General features: G+C 44.5%; 2 protein-coding genes across 2 annotated transcripts; one reads left to right on the top strand and one right to left on the bottom strand.

The window, feature by feature from the left end:
- Window positions 1-947: 947 nt before the first annotated feature.
- Window positions 948-5,214, bottom strand: LOC137794309 (T-cell surface antigen CD2-like). Its single transcript, XM_068591061.1, has 7 exons — window positions 5,112-5,214; window positions 2,629-2,916; window positions 2,338-2,420; window positions 1,983-2,166; window positions 1,745-1,804; window positions 1,363-1,440; window positions 948-1,273 (listed from the first exon to the last, which is right to left on the bottom strand). The coding sequence occupies exons 1-7, from the start codon at window positions 5,188-5,190 to the stop codon at window positions 948-950; spliced, it is 1,098 nt and encodes a 365-aa protein (XP_068447162.1). The 5' UTR covers window positions 5,191-5,214.
- A 9,180-nt stretch (window positions 5,215-14,394) lies between these two features.
- On the top strand, window positions 14,395-18,626 carry LOC137794207 (cardiac phospholamban). Its single transcript, XM_068590895.1, has 2 exons — window positions 14,395-14,436; window positions 17,406-18,626. Exon 2 carries the CDS (start codon window positions 17,607-17,609, stop codon window positions 17,766-17,768), a length of 162 nt encoding a protein of 53 aa, XP_068446996.1. The 5' UTR covers window positions 14,395-14,436; window positions 17,406-17,606; the 3' UTR covers window positions 17,769-18,626.
- Window positions 18,627-20,282: the final 1,656 nt, after the last annotated feature.

Genomic DNA, 20,282 nt, shown 5'->3' with positions numbered 1-20,282 from the left:
ATCATAATTAGATTAATGTCTGTCCTTTCATGAGCCAACCCTGTAGTTAACAAAAATGAAGCATTAATGAGTAATTATTATATAGTTTGATGGGTGAAGAAAATGTAAAATGTCTCTGGTAATAAATTCTCCCTTTTATTCACCAGTTCACACACAAATACAAAAAAAGAGATGATAAAAAACTGCAAATGTACAAAAAAGAGTTTGTGTAAAACAGAAATTATGTGACTCAGAAAGAAAACCTTTCAAATAACGTTCTTCTTATCTGTTCCAAGAAAAAGTTCAAAAACTACTTTGAGATTATGAACGTAAGATCTCCTCATTACGGTTACGGTATTATTATTATTGCCTTTTATTTATGAATCATTATTATTTAATTTAATGAGTCTTTCTTCCAACAAAACATATAAGAGCAGAACAACGTGGAAGAGGAAAAGAGGAGAAAAGTTATATTTGTTTTGGGATAATTATTTGATTTATTTGTAATAACGAGATAGCAGTTTAATATCTTGAGAATTTAGAGACAATTTAATAGTTAAAGTGGAAATATAATATCTTGATGACAAAAAAAAAACTAGTAGTAGGGAGTCTAAGATTTCTCCTCATGTCATAATAAAGTGATCATTCACAGTCAACTTTTACGTTGCTTTAGAGATTATCAACCCATAAAAATAAACAACAGGAGAAAAGTGTCTTTGATCTTTCTGTCGGAGTCAAAAACATTCATAGAGAATTCAAGAAAAAAAAATCCAGAAATTGAATAAACAAAGAAAAGCAGGCGCGGTTAGACTTTCTGGACTCCAACACTCACATGACGTCACACTCTTTGTGTCCTGGCAGCGTTCTTCCTGGGCTGAGGAAGAGGAGGGGGCTGCTCTTCGTCAATCTGACCAGGTGGTCTCGGGGCCTGAAGAAGGGGACGGGGGGGGGGGGAAGAAACAGAGCGGTCAGATGGGACGCATCAGGTGAGAATAGCTCCTCCCACATGCCCACATGGGACCTCCTCCCACCTGTGCGGGTCTTCGGGGGCCGGCCTGAGGGCGAGCGATGGACTGGTTGGCGTGCTCCGGGGCCCCGGGGCCTCGCTGCCGTTCGCGCTGCTGTCTGGAGCGCTGCTGGCGAGGGCCGGTGTGGCCGGCCGGCTGCTGCTGCTGCTGCTTCTGCTGCTGCTGCTGCTGCTGCTGGGCACGATGAGTGTGATGATGAAGAGGCTGATCTGGAGGATGACCGTGCTGCTGGTCATTGGTCCACGCCAAACGGAGCTCGCCCTCCTCTGCCGAGTCAGGAAACAGTTACGTTCAGCGGAGTTCCTCAATGAGGGGACGGGCGTCGCATGTTTTTATATCCACACAAGAACCTCACCCTTCCGTCGCAGGCGCTTCCTCCGCTTAGTGCAGATGCAGCAGACAATAACGACGATAATCAGCAGGAGAACAACACCTGGCGAGGACGGACAGACGTTGGGGAATTCAGCACTTGTGTCTTTTAATTTCCTTTTTATTTCCCTTCATTTTGCAGGGACAATGCGCACCAATCGACAGTAAAAGTGCAAGTGAGCCAGAGCGGCCAGATGTTCTGACGGCAGCCGGAAATGACAAAATGTCCAATAAAATAATGCCTCATCGATAGACATTAAGTTACTGTGAGGAACTTTGAGCTGGTCATGGTCATATATACACATACACAGTGTGAATGGTGTTTTTAGTCGTAAAATCTGATAAAAGATACCGGAGAGCAGACATACCTGCGCCAGCGCCCACAATCCAGATGTCAATTCCCCATATTTTTTTGAGGAAAATGGATGCTAGAGAGGGAAAGAGGAGGAGAAGAAACACATTAACGGGGTATTGATTTGGGGCTTTTTCACTGGTTTTGCTTGAAAGGATGACTGGGCTGAAAACAGCATCATCTAACAACTTCCCACAAGCAAAACAGTATGTCGGAGTTCATTGAAAGACGAGCTCATCCCTCTGGGTGCTTACTGGTGATGATGCAGGTGTGTGCAACAGGTGCACTGGTCATGGAGTTGGCGAGGTTGTAAACTTTGCAGCTGATGGGATGCGTTTTCTCCTGATCGACTGGTTTCTTCATCTTCAGAGTCTGACCGTTCTCCTTTTCCATCACGTTGTTGTTCTGCAGCCATGTGAACTGCAGATCCTTGACCGGCTGGAAGGTGGGAGGGGGGGGGGGGGTGAGGGGGAACGAGTCATCAATGGGCGGATCAGGAGGTTTTTCATGTGGGAATACGGAGCAGAAAACACTCAGTGGAACCTGGCAGGACCTGCGCACGTCTCCCCATGATGGGAAAAAAAAAGACATTGAACTTTTGTGTCTCACCTTTCCTTGAATATCGCAGGTGAACACCACGTCCGGGACATCTGTTTGACAGTCAGTCTTCACCGAGGGCTGAGGGGCCGGGGCTGAGCGGAGGAGACCGGATGTAAAGTGGTGCTCAATATTACACACACACACACACACACACTATCATTTCTTTGACAACAGAGGACCTGGTGTGAAACCAAATGGTGTTCCTGATTCGGATGATGACAACACAACACACTTGAAGACAAGAACAGGATCAAAAAGTGACTTAAATGTCATGTTTGCTCACGTGTAGTTGGGACCTACCCATGACACATAAATGTTGGGCTTTAAAATCCCCTTTCTTTTTTCCGTCGCTGCTAAAAACCTCGGGTCTGTAGCTGCCGGCGTCGCTCGTCGCCACGTTGGTCAGCTTCAGGTTTCCATTTTCAAAAACGCTCTTCTTCGCATTGATCACGGCTTCCCCTTTTCGATAGAAGATGACCACATCGTTGTGCAACCATTTCAGGTTGTACGTCCGCTCCACCCTGGAGGCCATCGGCACGCTGAAGTCGGCGCCTATTGTGGCGTACAAGTCGCACGCTTCCTTGGAATCTTTGGCGAACCGGAAAGAGAGAAGAAGACACTCAGAGAATCGGACGGCACATTTGACAAGTTCACCGTCGTATTAGCTCACTCGTTCCGAGAACTAATAGTGAAGGCCTTCGAGATGTGAACCCACATCCTGAGTGCGTCGAGAACGTCATCGCAAAGTCTGCAGAGTGCACTGAAGATGAACGACATGTGCGTGCGTGTGTGTGTGTGTGTGTGTGTTGTATCCTGTCACACACAGCAAAAGAGCCCCCCATTATGTGTCCCAAACTGTTTTTCTGTGTTAAAGGTGAAGATCAGACCAGAGTTTGTCTGCATTTCTGAATATCTTCTGTGACGGTTACCCAAAAAGGAAACTAATGCTCACATGAGTCACCGTGTGACGAGCAGGCGTGGCAATATTTCCCCATGTATGTGGCAAATCAACAGGCTTCCCTTCATCATATAATGACGGTAATTTCTGCCTCCACACCCGCCTGAACAGAAACATGTGGGCTTCTTCAGAACAACAGTTGCACTCTGTCAAACCCGATCCTCTCCTCTGATTGGCTGGTGGGATCTCTCCATTCCTCCTCATATCTGAAGATCTCATCTACTTTCTACTTTCCGTTACTTTGCCTCCTCCATCCAACTCAGAGCAGCTCGATGATCCAATTCGACTTCATATCTCAAAGTGCAATATCCACCACGAAGACATTTCTTGTTCCCTCCTCCTTAAAGATAACGGACTGATCACCTTTCACCATTAATTTAAAGATGACTGAAGATATCACTAATTGCTTTAACGCGACACGACTAAAATGTTTTATTGTCTGGGGATAATGGGACCTCTCAAAGTCCCAGAACCACCCGGGACTTATCATCTGGATCTCTGGAGAACACTCAAATATCTCAGATTAACACCTGGACGTCTGGATCCAAATGACTAAATGAGGCCGCTTCGTAACCGCTGATCGATAGCAGGAAACAGAAGATGACGCCACGTCCTTACCGCTAAGAGGCTGCAACCACGAAAGTGGCCAAACATCAACGTTGACATTTAAGAAACACCTGCAGCAACTAGACTACATGCATTCCTATTCACATGAAAAAAAAAAAACATAAACTGCGGTAGCTTTTCAAAAATATTTGACCGATTCATTGCTCCGCCACAGATTGTCCGTCAACTCTTATTGTGAAACTTTCTAAAACAGACCCGTCACACATCTGACCTGTTTCACCTGATTTAAATGAGATGATCGTGTATTTGAACATTATCTCCATCCCTCCTCAAGATGCTACACCATCACTGTGTCAAACGTGACTATTTGTGCTTCATTCATGCCGAATAGTTTCCTGTATGTTCATGTATATATATACACCCTGAGGTGTTGAAATCAGGTTTCTGTGCTGCAGGAGGTCACTTCTATACTGAAGCTTCCTGTTTGTCCTCTGGAGCCTGATGTCAGACCGACGTGACCGCACGACCATGCGATGACTTCTGAGCAGTCGGTGCACAGATATGAATATATGCAACCTTTTCACGTTACAGATCCTCAGCAGGGAATTGGACCTTCAAACCTGACCGTAACGATACAGCAATTTCTTAATTTATTGATTTAGAAAACAGGGTTTTTAGGTTTTTCAAGCATCTTAACAGAGTCAAATTTATAGGACAGTTTTTTTGTGTATTTTGCATAAATGGAAATCACGGTTTCTTTATATATATTTTAAAAAAAACATCTTTTTAGCTTTTTGAACTGTTACAATCCTGTTTTTAAGTAATTGTTGGTGTTTCCATTCCAATAGCTTTAGGAAATATTACATTTTTAAAGCTGTGAATGAAATACTGTTCTGAAATAAATGTACATGTTTGTTTGGAAAAAAAAAAGAAAAAAGAATACATTTGTGTTTGTAGATTTGTAAGAACATAACAGAAAGTTTGACACCTTGATTGAAAAGTAGAAGTAAAAAATATATAATTACTACTGTGAGTTGGCCAGAGAGACTAAACATGCTTTATTCCTCTAAAAGAAAAGGTTTTGCTTTTAAAAATTGTCTAAAAATAAATGCTAAGAATCAGAACGGCGACAGGAAGTGAGTTACTTCTGACACTCAAGAAGATCTCCTGCTTTTCTATTCAAGTCAGATTAAAATCCTTCAAATCCTCACGGTGTCCCTGCGGAAGGAGGAGAGCGGGTCCGTGAATTGAGCCGTACCTGCGGAGGAGATGGCGGAGCAGCAGAGCAGCAGCACCGAGATGGCGGAGACGGCGGCCATCTTCATCCCCGTCTTCATCACACACAAAAAGAAAGAAGAGCAGCCGCTTTCCATTATCAAGGTTATTTCCTGTCAGAGCAGCGACATCACCTCCTTTATGTGTGCGTGTGTGTGTGTGTGCGTGCGTGTGTGTGTGTGTGTGTGTGTGTGTGTGTGTGTGTGTGTGTGTGTGTGTTTATGGGTTCTAAAGGAAGTGATCCAAGGGGGCCCGATCTACTTTCATTGTCTCAGAACAAAGAAAGCAAAGATAGTGTCATATTCAGACGGCTTTACTGCGTCAGTCACTAAAAATATAACCCTGACCATCACACAACATTCACACAAACACAGAGCATTTACATTTTTAAGTAACCTGTGTTTCAGGCTTCAAAGCATGCATGTTTGGAAACCACTTCCTCTCCTAAACAATTGGGGTTCAGGTTAAAGAGACTGCATTGGTTTTTTAATCACCATTTTCCGTCCTTTCCGTTTCTTCATGTTTTCTGAGAGCTTTCGAAAAAAAAAAAAAAGTGCTGTTTATTCTGGCTTTAAATAAAAGTTGCATCATCGTGAATGGTAACAGCACAACAACTGCACAGGCACATAAACACAGAAAGCTCATCAATCCGGAGCCTCGGTCCATATTTCCCCTTCTGTCTCGTGATCAACGACAGGAACAAAGAACTCACTGCGGCTCTTAACGCCGCTGAGAAAATGTAGTTTATGACGTTTCACATCCTCCTGCAGCTAATTCTTCTTCTGGTGATGGATTCGGACCTTGTGTGTGTGTGTGTGTGTGTGTGTGTGTGTGTGTGTGTGTGTGTGTGTGTGTGTGTGTGTGTGTGTGTGTGTGTGTGTGTGTGAGAGAGAGAGAGAGAGAGAGAGTTTGTATGTTTCTGTGTGTTTGTATCTGGACGCACCAACAGGTCAAATCTGGGGTTTTATTCTGATGGACATCACATATGAACAAACGATCCATCACATGTCCGGTGCTATTTGTGGCTGTCACTTTGAGCAATTACAACTATTAAATATATCTCGTTCCCTTAAGGACGCTCCCTTAAGGACGCTCCCCATTAAAAAGAGGATGTCTCATTGACCCCTTCCCTCGACTCCTCTCTCCTCGTTTGCATTTCTTTGCTGCAAAATCACTAATTAGCTCATCATTTGAGCTTCTGACCCACTTCACCATTGATGCTGGTGACAGTAGACGTCCTGCCCCATTGTTGAACGCAGGTGTGTTTTAATGAGCTTTAGTTTTGAACCACTTGCTCACTGTGCAGAGGCAACTGTCACAGGGAGTCAGGCGCCAGGCTCAAGGGCACAGATTACACTTCACTGTCATATGTTTCTCTTTTCACGGACACAAATTTAAAAAAAAAAGGCTGTGATTGAAATACGCGCCTCGCGCCGGACAGCTCCAGTCCCGCGACTGGAGCTGTCCGGCGCGAGGCGCGTATTTGGCGACGTCAGAGCCCTGCTAACATTAGTAATAACGTCAGCTAGTTCCAGGTGTGTGCATAAGCATTACATTAGCAGCGCACATTTCCCGTATTTAACAATGATGGACTGACCTGAAAGAGACGCGCGGGCATCATCTCGCCGTTTCTTTGCCTAAGGTGCTTAATATGTGCCCAATATGTATATAATAAAACAATATCGGCATTATAATTGTTATAACTATGAGGATTTTTTGGTGCATATTTTTTGGTGCCCCCCTCCAGGCCTGGTGCCCTGCGCACTGCGCGTAGTGCGCTTTATGGGAGCGGCGGCGCTGGTGACACTTTTCTCAATTTACAGTGTTTTCCGATTGCTAAACGACAGCCGGCACAACTGGAGTCACATGTGCAAAACTCTGACTCCAGTCTGCTCAGCAGCAGTTCATGGGGACCAAACTCTAGTTGGTTTTTCATTGCTTGAACACAGTTTTCAAAACTCTACACACTTATCCCGTGACTTTAACCACAACCTGCACAACACTGTGGATTTACAGCACTTTGTTCAAATGCTGACACACTGCTGTCAAAACTGTGAACCACACATTCAAAACAATAGATTTCAGCCTCGTGCCTTTAAACACTGCTGATTGCAACTTCAGCTGGAAGGCTACACACACACACACACACACACACACACACACACACACACACACACACACACACATATATATATATATATATATATATATATATATATATATATATATATATATATATATATATATATATATATGTATATATATATATATATATATATATATATATATATATTACAGTATATAAGTATATATAGAGCTCAGAAAGACTCATTTTGGAAAGAATGTCACTCTTTTCTTTGAAGAAAATATTTTGTATGAAGTCACTGAACTAGTTCAAACTGTAAAGATGATGTTTGTATTTTCCGTGTTGGTGTTTGATGCTCGTGTGTTTCCTCTCAGTGTGTTCTGAGTGACAGTGTGTGTTGTCTCAGTGAGGGTTGTGCACAGTGTTGGGCTGCACTGCAGCGTGTGTTGAGCCATGTGTTGAGAGTTGTGTTGCTTGGACTGAGTTTTGCAGGTGATGTGAACTGTTGAGCTCAGGTGACTGTTGCTAGTGCAGACTGTAGTTAGAGTTTTGCACATGTGACTCCAGATGTGCGCACTGTCCTTGCGCAATCGAAAACAACTGTAATAAACAGGGTCAGTGTTTGACTGCAACAGCAAAGTCTTCATGTTGTCCACAGGGTGGCGCCCTCGCCCTGCAGCGTGGCTCATGATGACGCAACCAACACCAGACATGTAACGTTGCATGAAACATCAGTTGAAATGTCCAAATGCAAACATGTACATCGGCAGCTGCATGAACTAAAGTACAATGATGTTACCTAATGAGGATGTGTCTTATTCAGAAGAGATTATTTAGTATTTGTGTAATTGAGTATGATGTAATGAAATACTTTGACGCTGCTGTCGTTGCTACGTTACTGTTTCAACATCACAGACGTCAACAGACCTTTAATAGCGTCAGATATCAATGGCGAAGGTGGAGCTGTTTGTGATATTCAAATACCTGTTCGTCAAATACTCCAGATTGCAAACTTTTTTTTGCAAACTCTACTTCTTACAACATCTGCTTTATTAGACAAAATATGGCATCACTCTTATGGTGGAATTCACGATTCATTCAAGAAAAACAAAGCACCGTGCGTCTGTTGGAAACTGCATATTTAATGACACTCATGATCTGCGAAGTGATCAGAAATAATTTCAAAAACATGTCTTTAATATAACTCCACGAGTTAAGAGTAGAAACAAGACTCTGTTCACGACGCAGAGACGTGGAGGTTTGGCTGAGAGCAGCTTCTGCTTTCATCGGGTGCAGCTCAGTTTGTGTAAACTGCTTCTATGAGCTCGGCAGACGAGGCTCTAACACTCATAAATCGCGGTTATGCGCTTCTTATAAACACATATATTAAAAATGAGGACCCAGGTAGAGACGGTCGACCAGATGAGATGCTGTGAAGGAGTTCCTGGAAGCGGCACAAGGCGGCCTGTGTCCCTGTGAGGGAAACAGATGACCCTCTGCAGTGCAACGGGCCTTTATAAATAGAGCTGTTCTTTTTCCACTGCTCTCATCCAACTCGTCTGTATATCAAAGATACCTCGGCCTCCAATCACAACCCTCCAAGTTGGCCTCAACAGCCAATCACCGCCATTCGGACGACTTCATCGTCACATCAGAGCTCTCTCGGTGACTGAAGCCGTGGCGAGATGAGTGATATTGATTTCATGACAAAAGAGAGTGGGATTATTTGAGAGACATTCAAAAGACACGTACAAGATCAGCACTGTATTTCTTTCTGTTGCAGCAGAGTGAGAGTTATTTAAGTGAGCCCAACTTCTCACAAGTCCATAAATCCATGTAGGAGGAGAGGGAATACACGGCAATACTTGGAAAGAGACACTATTTGCTGTCTGTCTGACTTTCTAACTTTCTTTTCTCTTACATCAAAAGCAAATCTCAGGTGTATCTGTTAAGATAAGATGATTATGATGAAAGCCCTAAAAATAAAACCACATACCAAATATCTAACCCACTTCTTTTTGCCAAGTCGTAAATGGGTCGGGGAGTCGGTCCCCATGCATTTACATTAAAGTCGTAAAATAACTCTCTGACTGCGAAGCTGTTGTTGACCTCCACTGCTGCATCTTAATTACACTGAAAGCTTTTTTTTTTCCAGGACTCCCACCAGAGGCCAGTTCACCACAGGCTGTCCACTCCTTTGTGACTCTGTCTAAAGCCTCCATGTGATGACACAATATGGACGACACCGTGGAAAGAATGCCGAGTGAGCGCCAACGGCGGCCGGCGAAAAGGACATTTAGCGACGCTTCATCATCCACAACGCACCTCCTGTTGTTCCCCTCTCTGAGCGCCACAGAACCATCTCTAAGTTATAGATTATGTATGCGCGTTTGCTCCAAGTCATGTGCATTGTTACAAATGTCACACAGCAGATTTGGCTTTCTATTTCCAGAGGAATGACAAGTGTGTTTAAGGATCCTCGTGCACTGGATTGAGGTTATTTTTGGATGCCGGGTGTCCAGAGGCATTTTGTCTTTGAGTGATTGTTTGCCGGGCATCTCTGGGGAACGCCATCGTTTGGAGGCGCTGCTTGCAGACAGCCATCAGGTGCTGCAGATTTGCGAGGGGTTTTATTTCCAGACGCCCGGCTGCGCATTGTTTTTATGCGGCTTTATTGAAGAAGTACGAACACGCATGCCGGGATTAGAGTTACAACAGAAGCCTGCTGTGATGACTTGCAGCTATTGTGGTACATAAGCAGGATGGGTTAGCGGTCATTCGAGATTCAGCATCAAGTGTGTTGGATTAAAAATGGCACGGGGAGGCAAACTATTGAGGATTTGTGTCGTTTCATTCGGGGTTGGGTGCGTTTGATTTATGGTAGTAGATTATTTCAGGAGATGTTAAAGATGGACGCCTCAGACAGTGTGCAGCATTTTGTTGATATCCGATTGAGTCTGTGTTTTAAAGTGTTTGTTTCGGTGTTATTGCATATTGGGAGCACTGGCAGCTGTGGCCATGTTCAGTAACCGGGGACCTTATGTTGTTTTTTTTTGATCCCCGAGGAGGAAACTCTTCACTTCCTGAGAAGAGCGGAGCATCTTCCCAGCAGCAACCTCATCAGCATGGACGCAGAGAGTTATGGGATTAAGTCTGAATACCTCCGGGATGTAACATTCGACTTCTCCAGCCACCATGCATGGTCGCGCCCTGAAAAAGGCCTCGAGTAAGGCTTCGGCCGAGATAAAGAGCCCGTTTATGAAATAATATGAAATGAGAGTGGATGTAAGGCCAACCCTTGGCCTTCATCACAACAAAACACATGTTTTTCCTCATAATAATACACTCTGAATGTCTTTTATTGGAGGTTACACCTTTGTGACGACCCACTGAGGTACCATAAGAGTGATGAAGAGTATGAAGACTGCCCCCGCTCCACTTCCTTCATGTTACAACCAATCAAGTCACTCACGGTTTCCTCTGAACACAGAAACCTGAGAGTCTGTTCTTCTGGTTTTGAACACTTTGAATTCTAATCTGTGACCTAAATATGGGCAAAAGTGAAAAACCACAGGACTTTAACAACCCATAGAACTCATTAAAATCAGATTACGGTGTATGTGGCCTGTGTTTCATCTGCATAATCACATTATGTTCAGTGCATTAGCGTTTCCTAACTCTTAATTATCCGTTTTAACGAAGCTAAAACCAGAGCTCCGCGTGTCACTTAGAGGTTTGAACTGTACATCAAACAATTTCTTCTGCTTCATATTTACCCCCTGGGACGGGAAAGGCTCTAACCCGTCTGCAATGTTGAATAACACCAGTCCTCCGCTGCCTTAAGGACCCTTTCACCCGCCAGAGTCTCGAAATTAGATTTCTCCAAATTGAATCTTTTCAAAATCCTATTGGCAAACTCTTTAACGTCATTAGAGGTAGTTTCAGAGGGGAATGGTTTCGGGGGTTGTGCTTCAAAAAAAGCCCATATCAGATGAACCCGTGAAACCTCTATGGGGGGGGGAAGGCTGGTTGAGGGCTTCTCCGCATAGCTGGCTATATCTGGAGAACAGAGGGAGAGAGAGAGAGAGAAAGGGAAGGCGAGAATGTGTGTGAAGCTGCCAACAGCAGCAGTAAGTCCTCCAGAGTAAACACAGCTGATGGGGTAAACCCCCCACCCTCCCCTCCTCACCCCGAAAGTGCCCTTCCTCTCTCTCTCTCTCTCTCTCTCATCGCCTATCTCACTGCCTCGGCCTCTTTCTCCCCCGCGCCGCCGGCAGTACGCGACAATTACATCAACAAAGCGACAAAGAGGGGTTTAAAAGCGCGATGAGCGCCGGTGTCGTCGGCTCTCGTGCCGTCGAATTACAACGTAATGCTGGTGTCAGTCGGAGGACGAGAGGAGAGGCGGCGGGCTCGGGACAGCGGCCTCTGGAAGTGAACACATCCTCGACACTTCCTTCTGTCAGACATTCCCGCTGCGTCGCCAAGTGTCCGTGGCATTGTCATGACCCACGCGGCGTCATATTCAGCCTCTGTGTGTGGACGTCCATCACACGTTTCATGAGGACCTCCTCCTCTTTCTCCCTCTCTCTCTCTCTCCCTCTCTGGGAGTCTGGGGTTTCACCATGTAAGGCTTCAGAGCTCGACTGCTCCTGGGACGAATGAAAAAAAAAACCCACCAAAAAACGTTGTGGAACATTTTTTTTCAACATTTCAGCTGGAAATAAAAAAAAAAAAAACGCAGTTTGTTTGTGTCGATGCATCATCGGATAGAGTTCTGACAGCGGAGGCAGTTTTTTTTTTGTTGCAATATCGACCCGAGTTTGTCAAAGATCACACATTGTTCCGCATGCTAACATGCTAACGCGCTAGCACGCTGACAGACAGAGCCTCCACAGAGAGAGAGGCCGCTCGCGTGGCTACAAGCAAACGCAGGAAACACAAAATCTATATCAGATTGTCGAGAGATGTCCTTTCCAATAGTCGCTTTGTTTGAGCCGAGCATTTCTGGATACCGCCGTGCATGTCTGACGTCATCACATCACAAAGTTGAGTCTTAAAAGAGCACCTTGAACCCTCTGGGATGATCCGTATTTTCCTTTCTAATGAAAAGGCCTGAAAAGCACTTTGTCACTTCACACAGACGTTCTCCATTTGCTTGAGGGAATAAGGTAGACGAACTTCATCAAGGTACTGATACACAACTTGGAAACACTGTAATCTCCTCCAGAGGGATGAATCCTGAGCAACTGTCATAACAGCAGGCCTTTTGTTTATGCCGTTTTCTTTTCAAACGGATCTGTCGTTGTGTAAACATCGGGAACATGCTTTTTCTGATTCTCCTGCTAATAACTCACAAACTTTATCCTTCCTTCCCACGTCATGTGTTTTGGGGGTCTGTTTTTCCTGAACGCACTCGCCTGTCCTCTCCTCAGACTTCCCAGAGGGACGACCAGCGGCTTCGTCTTATCTCTGGAGACGTCCGGTCGTCGTGAGGGGAGGCCGGCAGACATGTCTGTGATTATTGCAGCCGAGCAGCAACCGAGCTGACCGGCCCGGTACGAGACACGCAGCCTGTTTACACGCACGGTCGCCTTTTAAGGCAGATGCAAAGCTTTCTGGGCCGCGGCAGGGGGGGTTATTTTTACTTTTCCCTGGCTTTTTTTTTCCACTTTTTCTTTCTTTTAAAAGGGCTTGTCTCTTTTGATTCCGTCCAAGTGAAGGATGCTGTCCAGGACGCCACACATGAACTCTGCCAAAGAGCCGGAGTTAGTCGTTTCACCCGAAATAACATGCGTTCACCGATATGCTGTAAAAAATTATGTTTTTAATCACTTCTGAAACCCCATTTTTATGGAATTGCTTCGAAGTGATGTCGTCCTTTTATGTACTTTCATGCAGTTCTTTTTGTTTGTTTGGTTTTGTCGCAGTCTTTGCCTTTATGGCATGGTAAACAAAGTTATTATTCTATCCATAATGATATCAGTTGGTATGTCACAAGTCATACTTCAGCTATGACTTCCTTCAGGTTGAAGGATGGCAGGAAGAAATCATCTTAAATCTTAAAAAGGAGCCGATGGGATAAGCTGACACAAGAAGTCGGTGCTCTTGAACTCCACCAAACAAGCAGACACATCTATTATTTATTCTCCACCGGCAGCAAAAATAACAGATTTCTGGGTGTTGTGACATGGATTTTTACTTTCACGAGACGCATTTAGAAAACACGGCTATTTGGGAAATGATTTTGTCACCGCCGCTTCAACAACATCGCATCCCAGAGGATCAAATCCCAGACTCTTTGCCTGCGTGGTCCTGGCCGAGCTGTATATTTAGAGGCGCCATCAGCTGCTCGCCGCGCGTATCAGCTGCCTATCAGGATAATGAAGACAATAGAGGAGTGCGGCCACCATGTTTGATCGGAGGCCAAACTTCGAGCTGGCCTCTGGAAACGCGTCCATCACGTCCAGGATGCTCAGCAACAGGAAGTGCAAAGAGGAGGACGAGCGCATGGAAATGAATCCCACGAGTGCTTCCTGGTTGCTCACGATGCATCAGCTCGTAAATCAGTGTCTGCAAAAGCACTTTGTATCAGGAATCATTTGTACTATAATACCAGCAATACAGTTTTATTGATTGAATGTGTCATGATAACTGTGTCGGTTGCTCCATTTGCTTGAGCTCATGGCAACTTTGTTCACTGTAAATGTGTCTACAGTCAAAGGTTCTGGGCTTTTGGGAAATGATGTCTGATGAAAATGGACATTTTTTTTAAAACAACAACAAGATGTGGCCCTTTTTGAGTTGAACGCTGCATTTTTAGTGAGTTAGTTTCTACGAAGCTCCGCTCGAACCCCCCGGGCTCGATGAGTGAAAAATGCCCAAAAACAATCTGTTGAACGCAGTCATACGATGTCGAATAATATTTGTGAATGATTTGACATTATTTAAAGTGCATTTAGACCTTTTACGGGTCTCAGGAACCTGGTTGATCAACTTTGAGCTTTTTAAATGTGCTACAGCGCGTATAACTCACATGGTCCTCACATGGCTCCAGAAATCTTTTCTAGGATGTCCTGCCTCTCTCTCTCTCTCTCTCTCTCTCTCTCTTTCTCTCTCTCTCTCCCTCTCTCTCTCCCTCGCTGTGTTTACAGCCCCGCAGAGCGCTGCATATCTGACATTTCTCTCTCAAACTCCAACCAGCTCTGTTCCCATCTGAAAGGTAAGATCCAGCATCCTCCACAGAAACAGCAGCTCCGGCTTTTTGTTGTTCCTCATTTCATTTGACAACAGCAGACGTGGACGATAGCGATGACAGCGGAGGACGAGTCGCGAGAAAGCATGAAGTGTTGTCCTTTCTAGTGGATTCAATGACCATGACGCCGTGGCTCAGGGAGCATGTTTAAGCCAGTCACTTGTTTATTATCAGCTGGTGTATGGAGACGTCATTGATCTGTATGTGAGGGTAACAGTGAGCTGGATGTTAAGATACACTGAGAAACTGGAGGAATGTGGTCTTCTGATGAAACAGTCATTGTTTAATGTTCACATAGAGCTCTGAGCGGAGGAAGAGGAGGAGGAGGAGGGGATGGAAACTTGACTGAACCTCCCAGAGGGATAAACCTTCATCTCCAAAGCACATGATGTGATATTAGAGCGCTGAGGAGCATCGAGTCTACAGTTTAACTTTACCTCGCGTAATCAATCAGGTCTGATATGACGGCTCGCGTCTTAATGGTGATTGATCAGATCTGCTTCAGCGGAAGCGAAACTTGTGGAGATGATTTTATGAGAGTCAGAGTTGACCTCGATGTGTTTGGACTCTTCCATCCTGGCGACCGATTTGCTTTCCTCTACTTCATGGTGGCCTCTCTTGGAGGTAAACAAACCTAGTTATAAATAAAACATGTAAAAGGGAAACAAAAATAAAGCAAGCGGCAAGTAGCATCTTCTGCATCTTCTCTCCGCGGGAATAAAGTCACAAAAATAACTTAATGGGTGCGGCTGACCACGTCTCACTTCTGATAACGGACCAGCATGCATCTGTCCGACCTACATTTTGCTCCTTGATCATTCTCTCAGACGATGTGCCACGAGTTGCAAGCGATATGCGGCAGCTATTTATAACGGAAATGGGTTGATATCGAGGAATTGGAGTAAGTGATGACAGGGAAAAAAGAAAGAAAAGAAAGGTTGGCGGTGGATTGTGGAGCTGCGTGTGTCATTAACCCGCCGACAGAAGAAAGCCTGGGTGTATTTCCTGTCAACATTTAACTTCCCTTTTGTGGAAATAAGGGATTACAGCCCGTCTTCTGGCATGAAAATGACTGACAGTCGGCACTCGGCGCATAATGATGTGTACAGACAAGCGGGGGATAAGGCGGAGCACCAGTCGCTCACATGGCGTCAGTCCCACGGCGTCGAGCGGCAGAGGCCCACACGCGAGAGACCGCCGTAATCTGAGGGCAACGTGTCGAAGGTCAAAGTGTTGGCAGGACGAATGAAAGCTCCATTTATGACCTGAAGTGTTGCCTGAGACCGGGATTACTGGGATGGGTTTAGGTCCAGAGTGAGCCTGCGTGGAGGCCGAGGACGGGCAAGCCGCCACAGCTGGAGTTCATCGAATGGCCACTAGGAGAGAAAACAGGGGTGTGATGTAATAAAAACTCTGATAGGGATTTTTTAAACGTATAAAAAGACAAATTAAACTCAGTCGCGAGATAAAGTGCTCTTTAATCTTGAGACAACAAACCTTCAGTGGCCTTATTTCCTGAAGCTTGATTCCTATTAAAGTTTACTTCATCATCACACCTATACCCTGAATGTTTCACCTGTCTCTGCTTCAGTCCCTCCAGCTTCATCTCTTCAATTCAATCTAAACGAAGCCGCTGAGTGTATTCAATCGAAGGCGTTATTTCAAACCGCAGCACGCTTTCTCGCATCTGTTTCAGTCTTCAGGGCTCAGGAATCAAACCTCACAAAGCTCCTGCTGTCAGAGCCGACACTTCAGTCAGGTCAAGAGGTCGAGGAGCCGACTGATGGTGCTATTCCCAAGTGTGTGTGTGTGTGTGTGTTAAGGTGCTAACACGTCAAGCGATAAGCACTGACTCAGAAGCAGATTACGGGTGAAAGTTACCGAAGTGAAATGACAAAAATAGAAGTGTTGATTTGTCGGTGTAGACTCCCGTGATCTGCTGCCGGTCCCACACTGCAGCGAAGTAAACAAGGAGGAGGAAAACAAGGATGCAAGTGTGTTTAATGGTACGGTGAAAGAAAACGTGGCAGCACAAAGCGGCCGCTTTGTTTCCGCCGCCGCCCTCGGGGCGAACCTCAGCTCGCAGGATGTGCTGCGCAGATCACCAGCCGAACATCGGACGTCTCCAAAACGACGTGGCTGCAGGAGTCCAGAGCTGCTCCGCTTCTGTATTACAAGAAAACACAGCGGGGGCCGCCGGCAGGACTTTTAATCTGGGTTAAAAATAGCCCAACACTTGGCAGAGCCGACGCACGAGGGGTTGAGGGGTTGAGGCGTTTCAGCGTTCACGGGGAGCCGCTGATGCAAAGGCCCAAGGTCACCTCGTCAAGGTGACCTTGACCTCGGGAAAGTCCACGCATCACACGACAGAAGGGATTCAGCGGAGAGCTCATTTAGTGTTTTTTTCGTCTTTTATTCATTCGACACGCTCATTTTGGGCAAACCTTTGACCGAACAACTTAGTCAGCAGATAACACTTTAATACTTTAATCTGATTGTGGATTTTCTAGTCATGAATATGTTATGTTTGGGTTTTTATAAGCAAGATTTTAGAGGGCTTCAACGTGTATTCATCATTATAATCGCCCCTTTGTGACTGCTGTCAGTGGTTATTGTATATCCATTAGTTTATCCTATTTAAAATGTGTTATACGGTGCGTTCAGGTTCATGTCTTTTCTTGGCACCACCTTGTCGGTGGCATATTGCTGCTCCTCCAGTCTGACTCGACGCCTCTGAGCTGCTCTCTTATCTTCACACCGTGTGATACGGAGAAGGTCGCGCGAGGCCTCGACCAGGACTCCCCACCCGGTCGAGGGCGTCGCAGCGCTTTTGCCTTTCGTGTTTTCATCTTTCAAAGCGCAACGGCAAAGCGAGGCGCGAACAGCGATCCATGTCTTTGACCTTTTCCTCTTGCTCTATTATTTTTTTTCTCCAGCAGCGGGGAGAAGCCCAGAGACGAAGGCCTCTGTGTTTGTTGTGTCACTGCAGGACTGACCTGAACTCATCTCCCCTCCTCAAGCACAGCGCTGACCGGCTCGGCCCCGCCCCGCTCGGCCCCAGACAGGCTCCGGCAGCCTGACCCGACTCCCTCCTCTCGCCACCCGGCCGATCAAGATCTAACCGGTCCGCCGCCTCCATGGAGCGCGTCCAGCACATGACCAAGTCGGCCATCCGCCGCGCGTCTCAGATCGAGGTGAACCCGCAGGTCAAGAGGAACCTGCAGGAGCTCTTCGTCAACTTCACCCTCATCCTCATCTGCCTGCTGCTCATCTACATCATCGTGCTGCTGAGCAGCTGAGAGGGGAGTCCGGCTGTGCCGGTGCCGGCGGGTTTGGCTGAGATGTGGGCTTCGTTTCGCGTTGACATACAGGCCGTGTTTCTAATTAAGCAATAATAGCGTCCGCGTGTGTCAGCCGAACCCAGTCTGACACCGGCTGAACACAAGAATGGTCAAACTGTGATGAATGTCTCCATCAGAGCTGGTCAGGGATCAGCTGTCCTGCCTCTCTTTCTCAAGGGAATGATCCGACGTGACCCGCCTTCCACAGCTTGAGCTTCACTGCGTGTTTGTGTTCCCGCTCCTCCAGACTAGCAGCCCGCTTACACCACAGCGTGTTGTTTTAAGCCCATTCACGAAGGCGATTTGATGACAGCGTCTCCTGCGCCTTGTTTTTTGTCGTTGCTTGGCATACATAATACATAACAAAACACTTAATATTTAGAGATCGTTCTCAGTACTGTCAGCCTGTAAAGTATGTTGAGTACACACTGAAAGTCCTGATGGGCTGCTTGAACACATAGTTCACTATATATATATATATATATATATATATATATATATATATATATATATGAAAGTAGAGAGTTTTAAACACACAGCCTCTGATTTAGACCTGGCTCTTCATCGGTAGTGAGGAAGACTTTTCTTTGCATGGTGTAATTGAACTTAATGATTTTTATGTGTCTAGTTATTTTATGTTTTGTTATTGTTTTGGTTCATTACAGCACGTGCTCACATCTTCACCAGCCTCATTGACGTAACGAACATGTATAAACCATAACCTGAAGTTACATCTGGAATGAAGACATTATCGAGATAAAAGTGTGGTTTTGTTCTTCTATGTTGAGACTTTTAAACTATGGAACAAAGAATATGTCAATCAAATTAAAGTGGTTCTGCTGCTGCAAGTGTGGAAACATGTTTTATTTATTGCATATATAATTTATCACGTTTGGGAAATGTGCATTCAGATGCACATCATGCAAACTTATCCTGGATTATGATTATTTCTATTCTCACTTCTGCTGTTTAATTCGTCAAAATGTATTTAAATCCAGTGAATGTTATTTCATAATGTCTCATCTATGTATTTTGGGGGACTTTTATACACAAATGTGTCAGTATGAAATAATTCAGCATTATTTTGTGTTTACATTTTATTATTCATCACTTAACATTATGCATTTGTATTTACATATTCATGAATTTGGTTCACATTAATTTAGTTTAAAGGCATGTTGAATTGTATATTTATTAGTGGCCATAGAAATGCCAAATCTTGACATTATACATTGTGTGGTAAATATTTTTTTTATCTAAAACATAAAATACATGAGACCCTTTGTATTTGAGACCAATCAACTCATGAAATAGTTTAAATGATTTAACTTGCTTATAATATTATGTAAAAGCTTGTTTATATATATATATATATATATATATATATATATATATATATATATATATATATATATATATATATATATATACACACACAAGGTTGAGCTATAAGGTAAGGACATTTGCATAAATGAGGGGGCATGAATTAATTTCCTTTTGCAAAAAACAGCACCAAACAAGGTGTTGAGGGAGTTTCCACACACACACACACACACACACACACACACACACACACACACACACACAGACACACACACAGACACACCAAAAGGAGCACAAGAGAAGGCTTTATCTCACAATCATATTTTTACTGTTCCATAACATACAACAGAAATGATATAAATATAAATAAATATTGTTGCTATAATCGTTATATATTTCACTTTAAAAATAGCAAGACAGACATCATAAAATGATAAGTCACAAGGGTGACGTCCAATCACTTTCACAGAAAAGAAAAACTAAACCCACATGTTCTGTTTTAATAAGCTGCAGTTTCAGTGTTTCGTTGATGGTTCGGCTGATGTTGAGAAAACAAATGAGAGGAGTTTCCATCCTGCAGGTGTTGAGAAACAGTTCATCTGGAAAAGGTTGCAACATTTCAAAAAGACCTTGGTGAACCTCGGGCCAACGCCGGACAAAGGTCATGTGACAGCAACGCCTGCAGCTCTGCTGACGACCACGCGCCATGACTTGAACTTCAAAACAGTCCAGTCACGTGTGGGACGCGTGACAAAAGCATCAAATGCACCACTTTGCTCTGAGAAAATACACACATTACAAAGCAAACAGTACAAACATGGGAATGGGAACAAGTACATTAAAAAAAAACACATCATTTCTTTCTATTTCCTGACAGTGTTTATTAGCTCATAGCACACAATCTCACCACAAAGTCCTTTTAGGAGCTCTTACGTGATTAGAAAGCTCCAGAAAAGCCACTAAAAATGACCTCGTGGTGATTATTCAAGGTCAAGAATGAATCATTGCAGGCAAAGAAACACTTTGAAAGTCACTTGAGTTAATCCATCAGAGTGAGCGTCTTCTGCTTTTATTGTGTTCAATGAGTAAAGACAGGCAGAGGAGGAGTTTAGTTTAGTTTGTCTCGTCTTCTGCTGGACTCATTGATCC

The sequence above is a fragment of the Clinocottus analis genome, unplaced genomic scaffold (genome assembly GCF_023055335.1).
Source record: "Clinocottus analis isolate CAN_PGR_092001 unplaced genomic scaffold, fCliAna1.0.p SCAF_24, whole genome shotgun sequence".
NCBI classification, from domain to species: domain Eukaryota; kingdom Metazoa; phylum Chordata; class Actinopteri; order Perciformes; family Cottidae; genus Clinocottus; species Clinocottus analis.
This window is presented reverse-complemented; position numbering and strand designations above follow the sequence as displayed.

Bases quoted from the DNA above. Each gene is read 5' to 3' on its own strand.
- LOC137794309 (XM_068591061.1), bottom strand. From the start codon at position 5,190: ATGAAGACGGGGATGAAGATGGCCGCCGTCTCCGCCATCTCGGTGCTG. The intron at 2,167-2,337 runs GTGAGACACAAA...CCCACCTTCCAG, and splicing joins CCTGCGATATTCAAGGAAAG to CCGGTCAAGGATCTGCAGTT. The intron at 1,441-1,744 runs GTATGTCTGCTC...CGTCCTCGCCAG, and splicing joins GATTGTGGGCGCTGGCGCAG to GTGTTGTTCTCCTGCTGATT.
- LOC137794207 (XM_068590895.1), top strand. From the start codon at position 17,607: ATGGAGCGCGTCCAGCACATGACCAAGTCGGCCATCCGCCGCGCGTCT.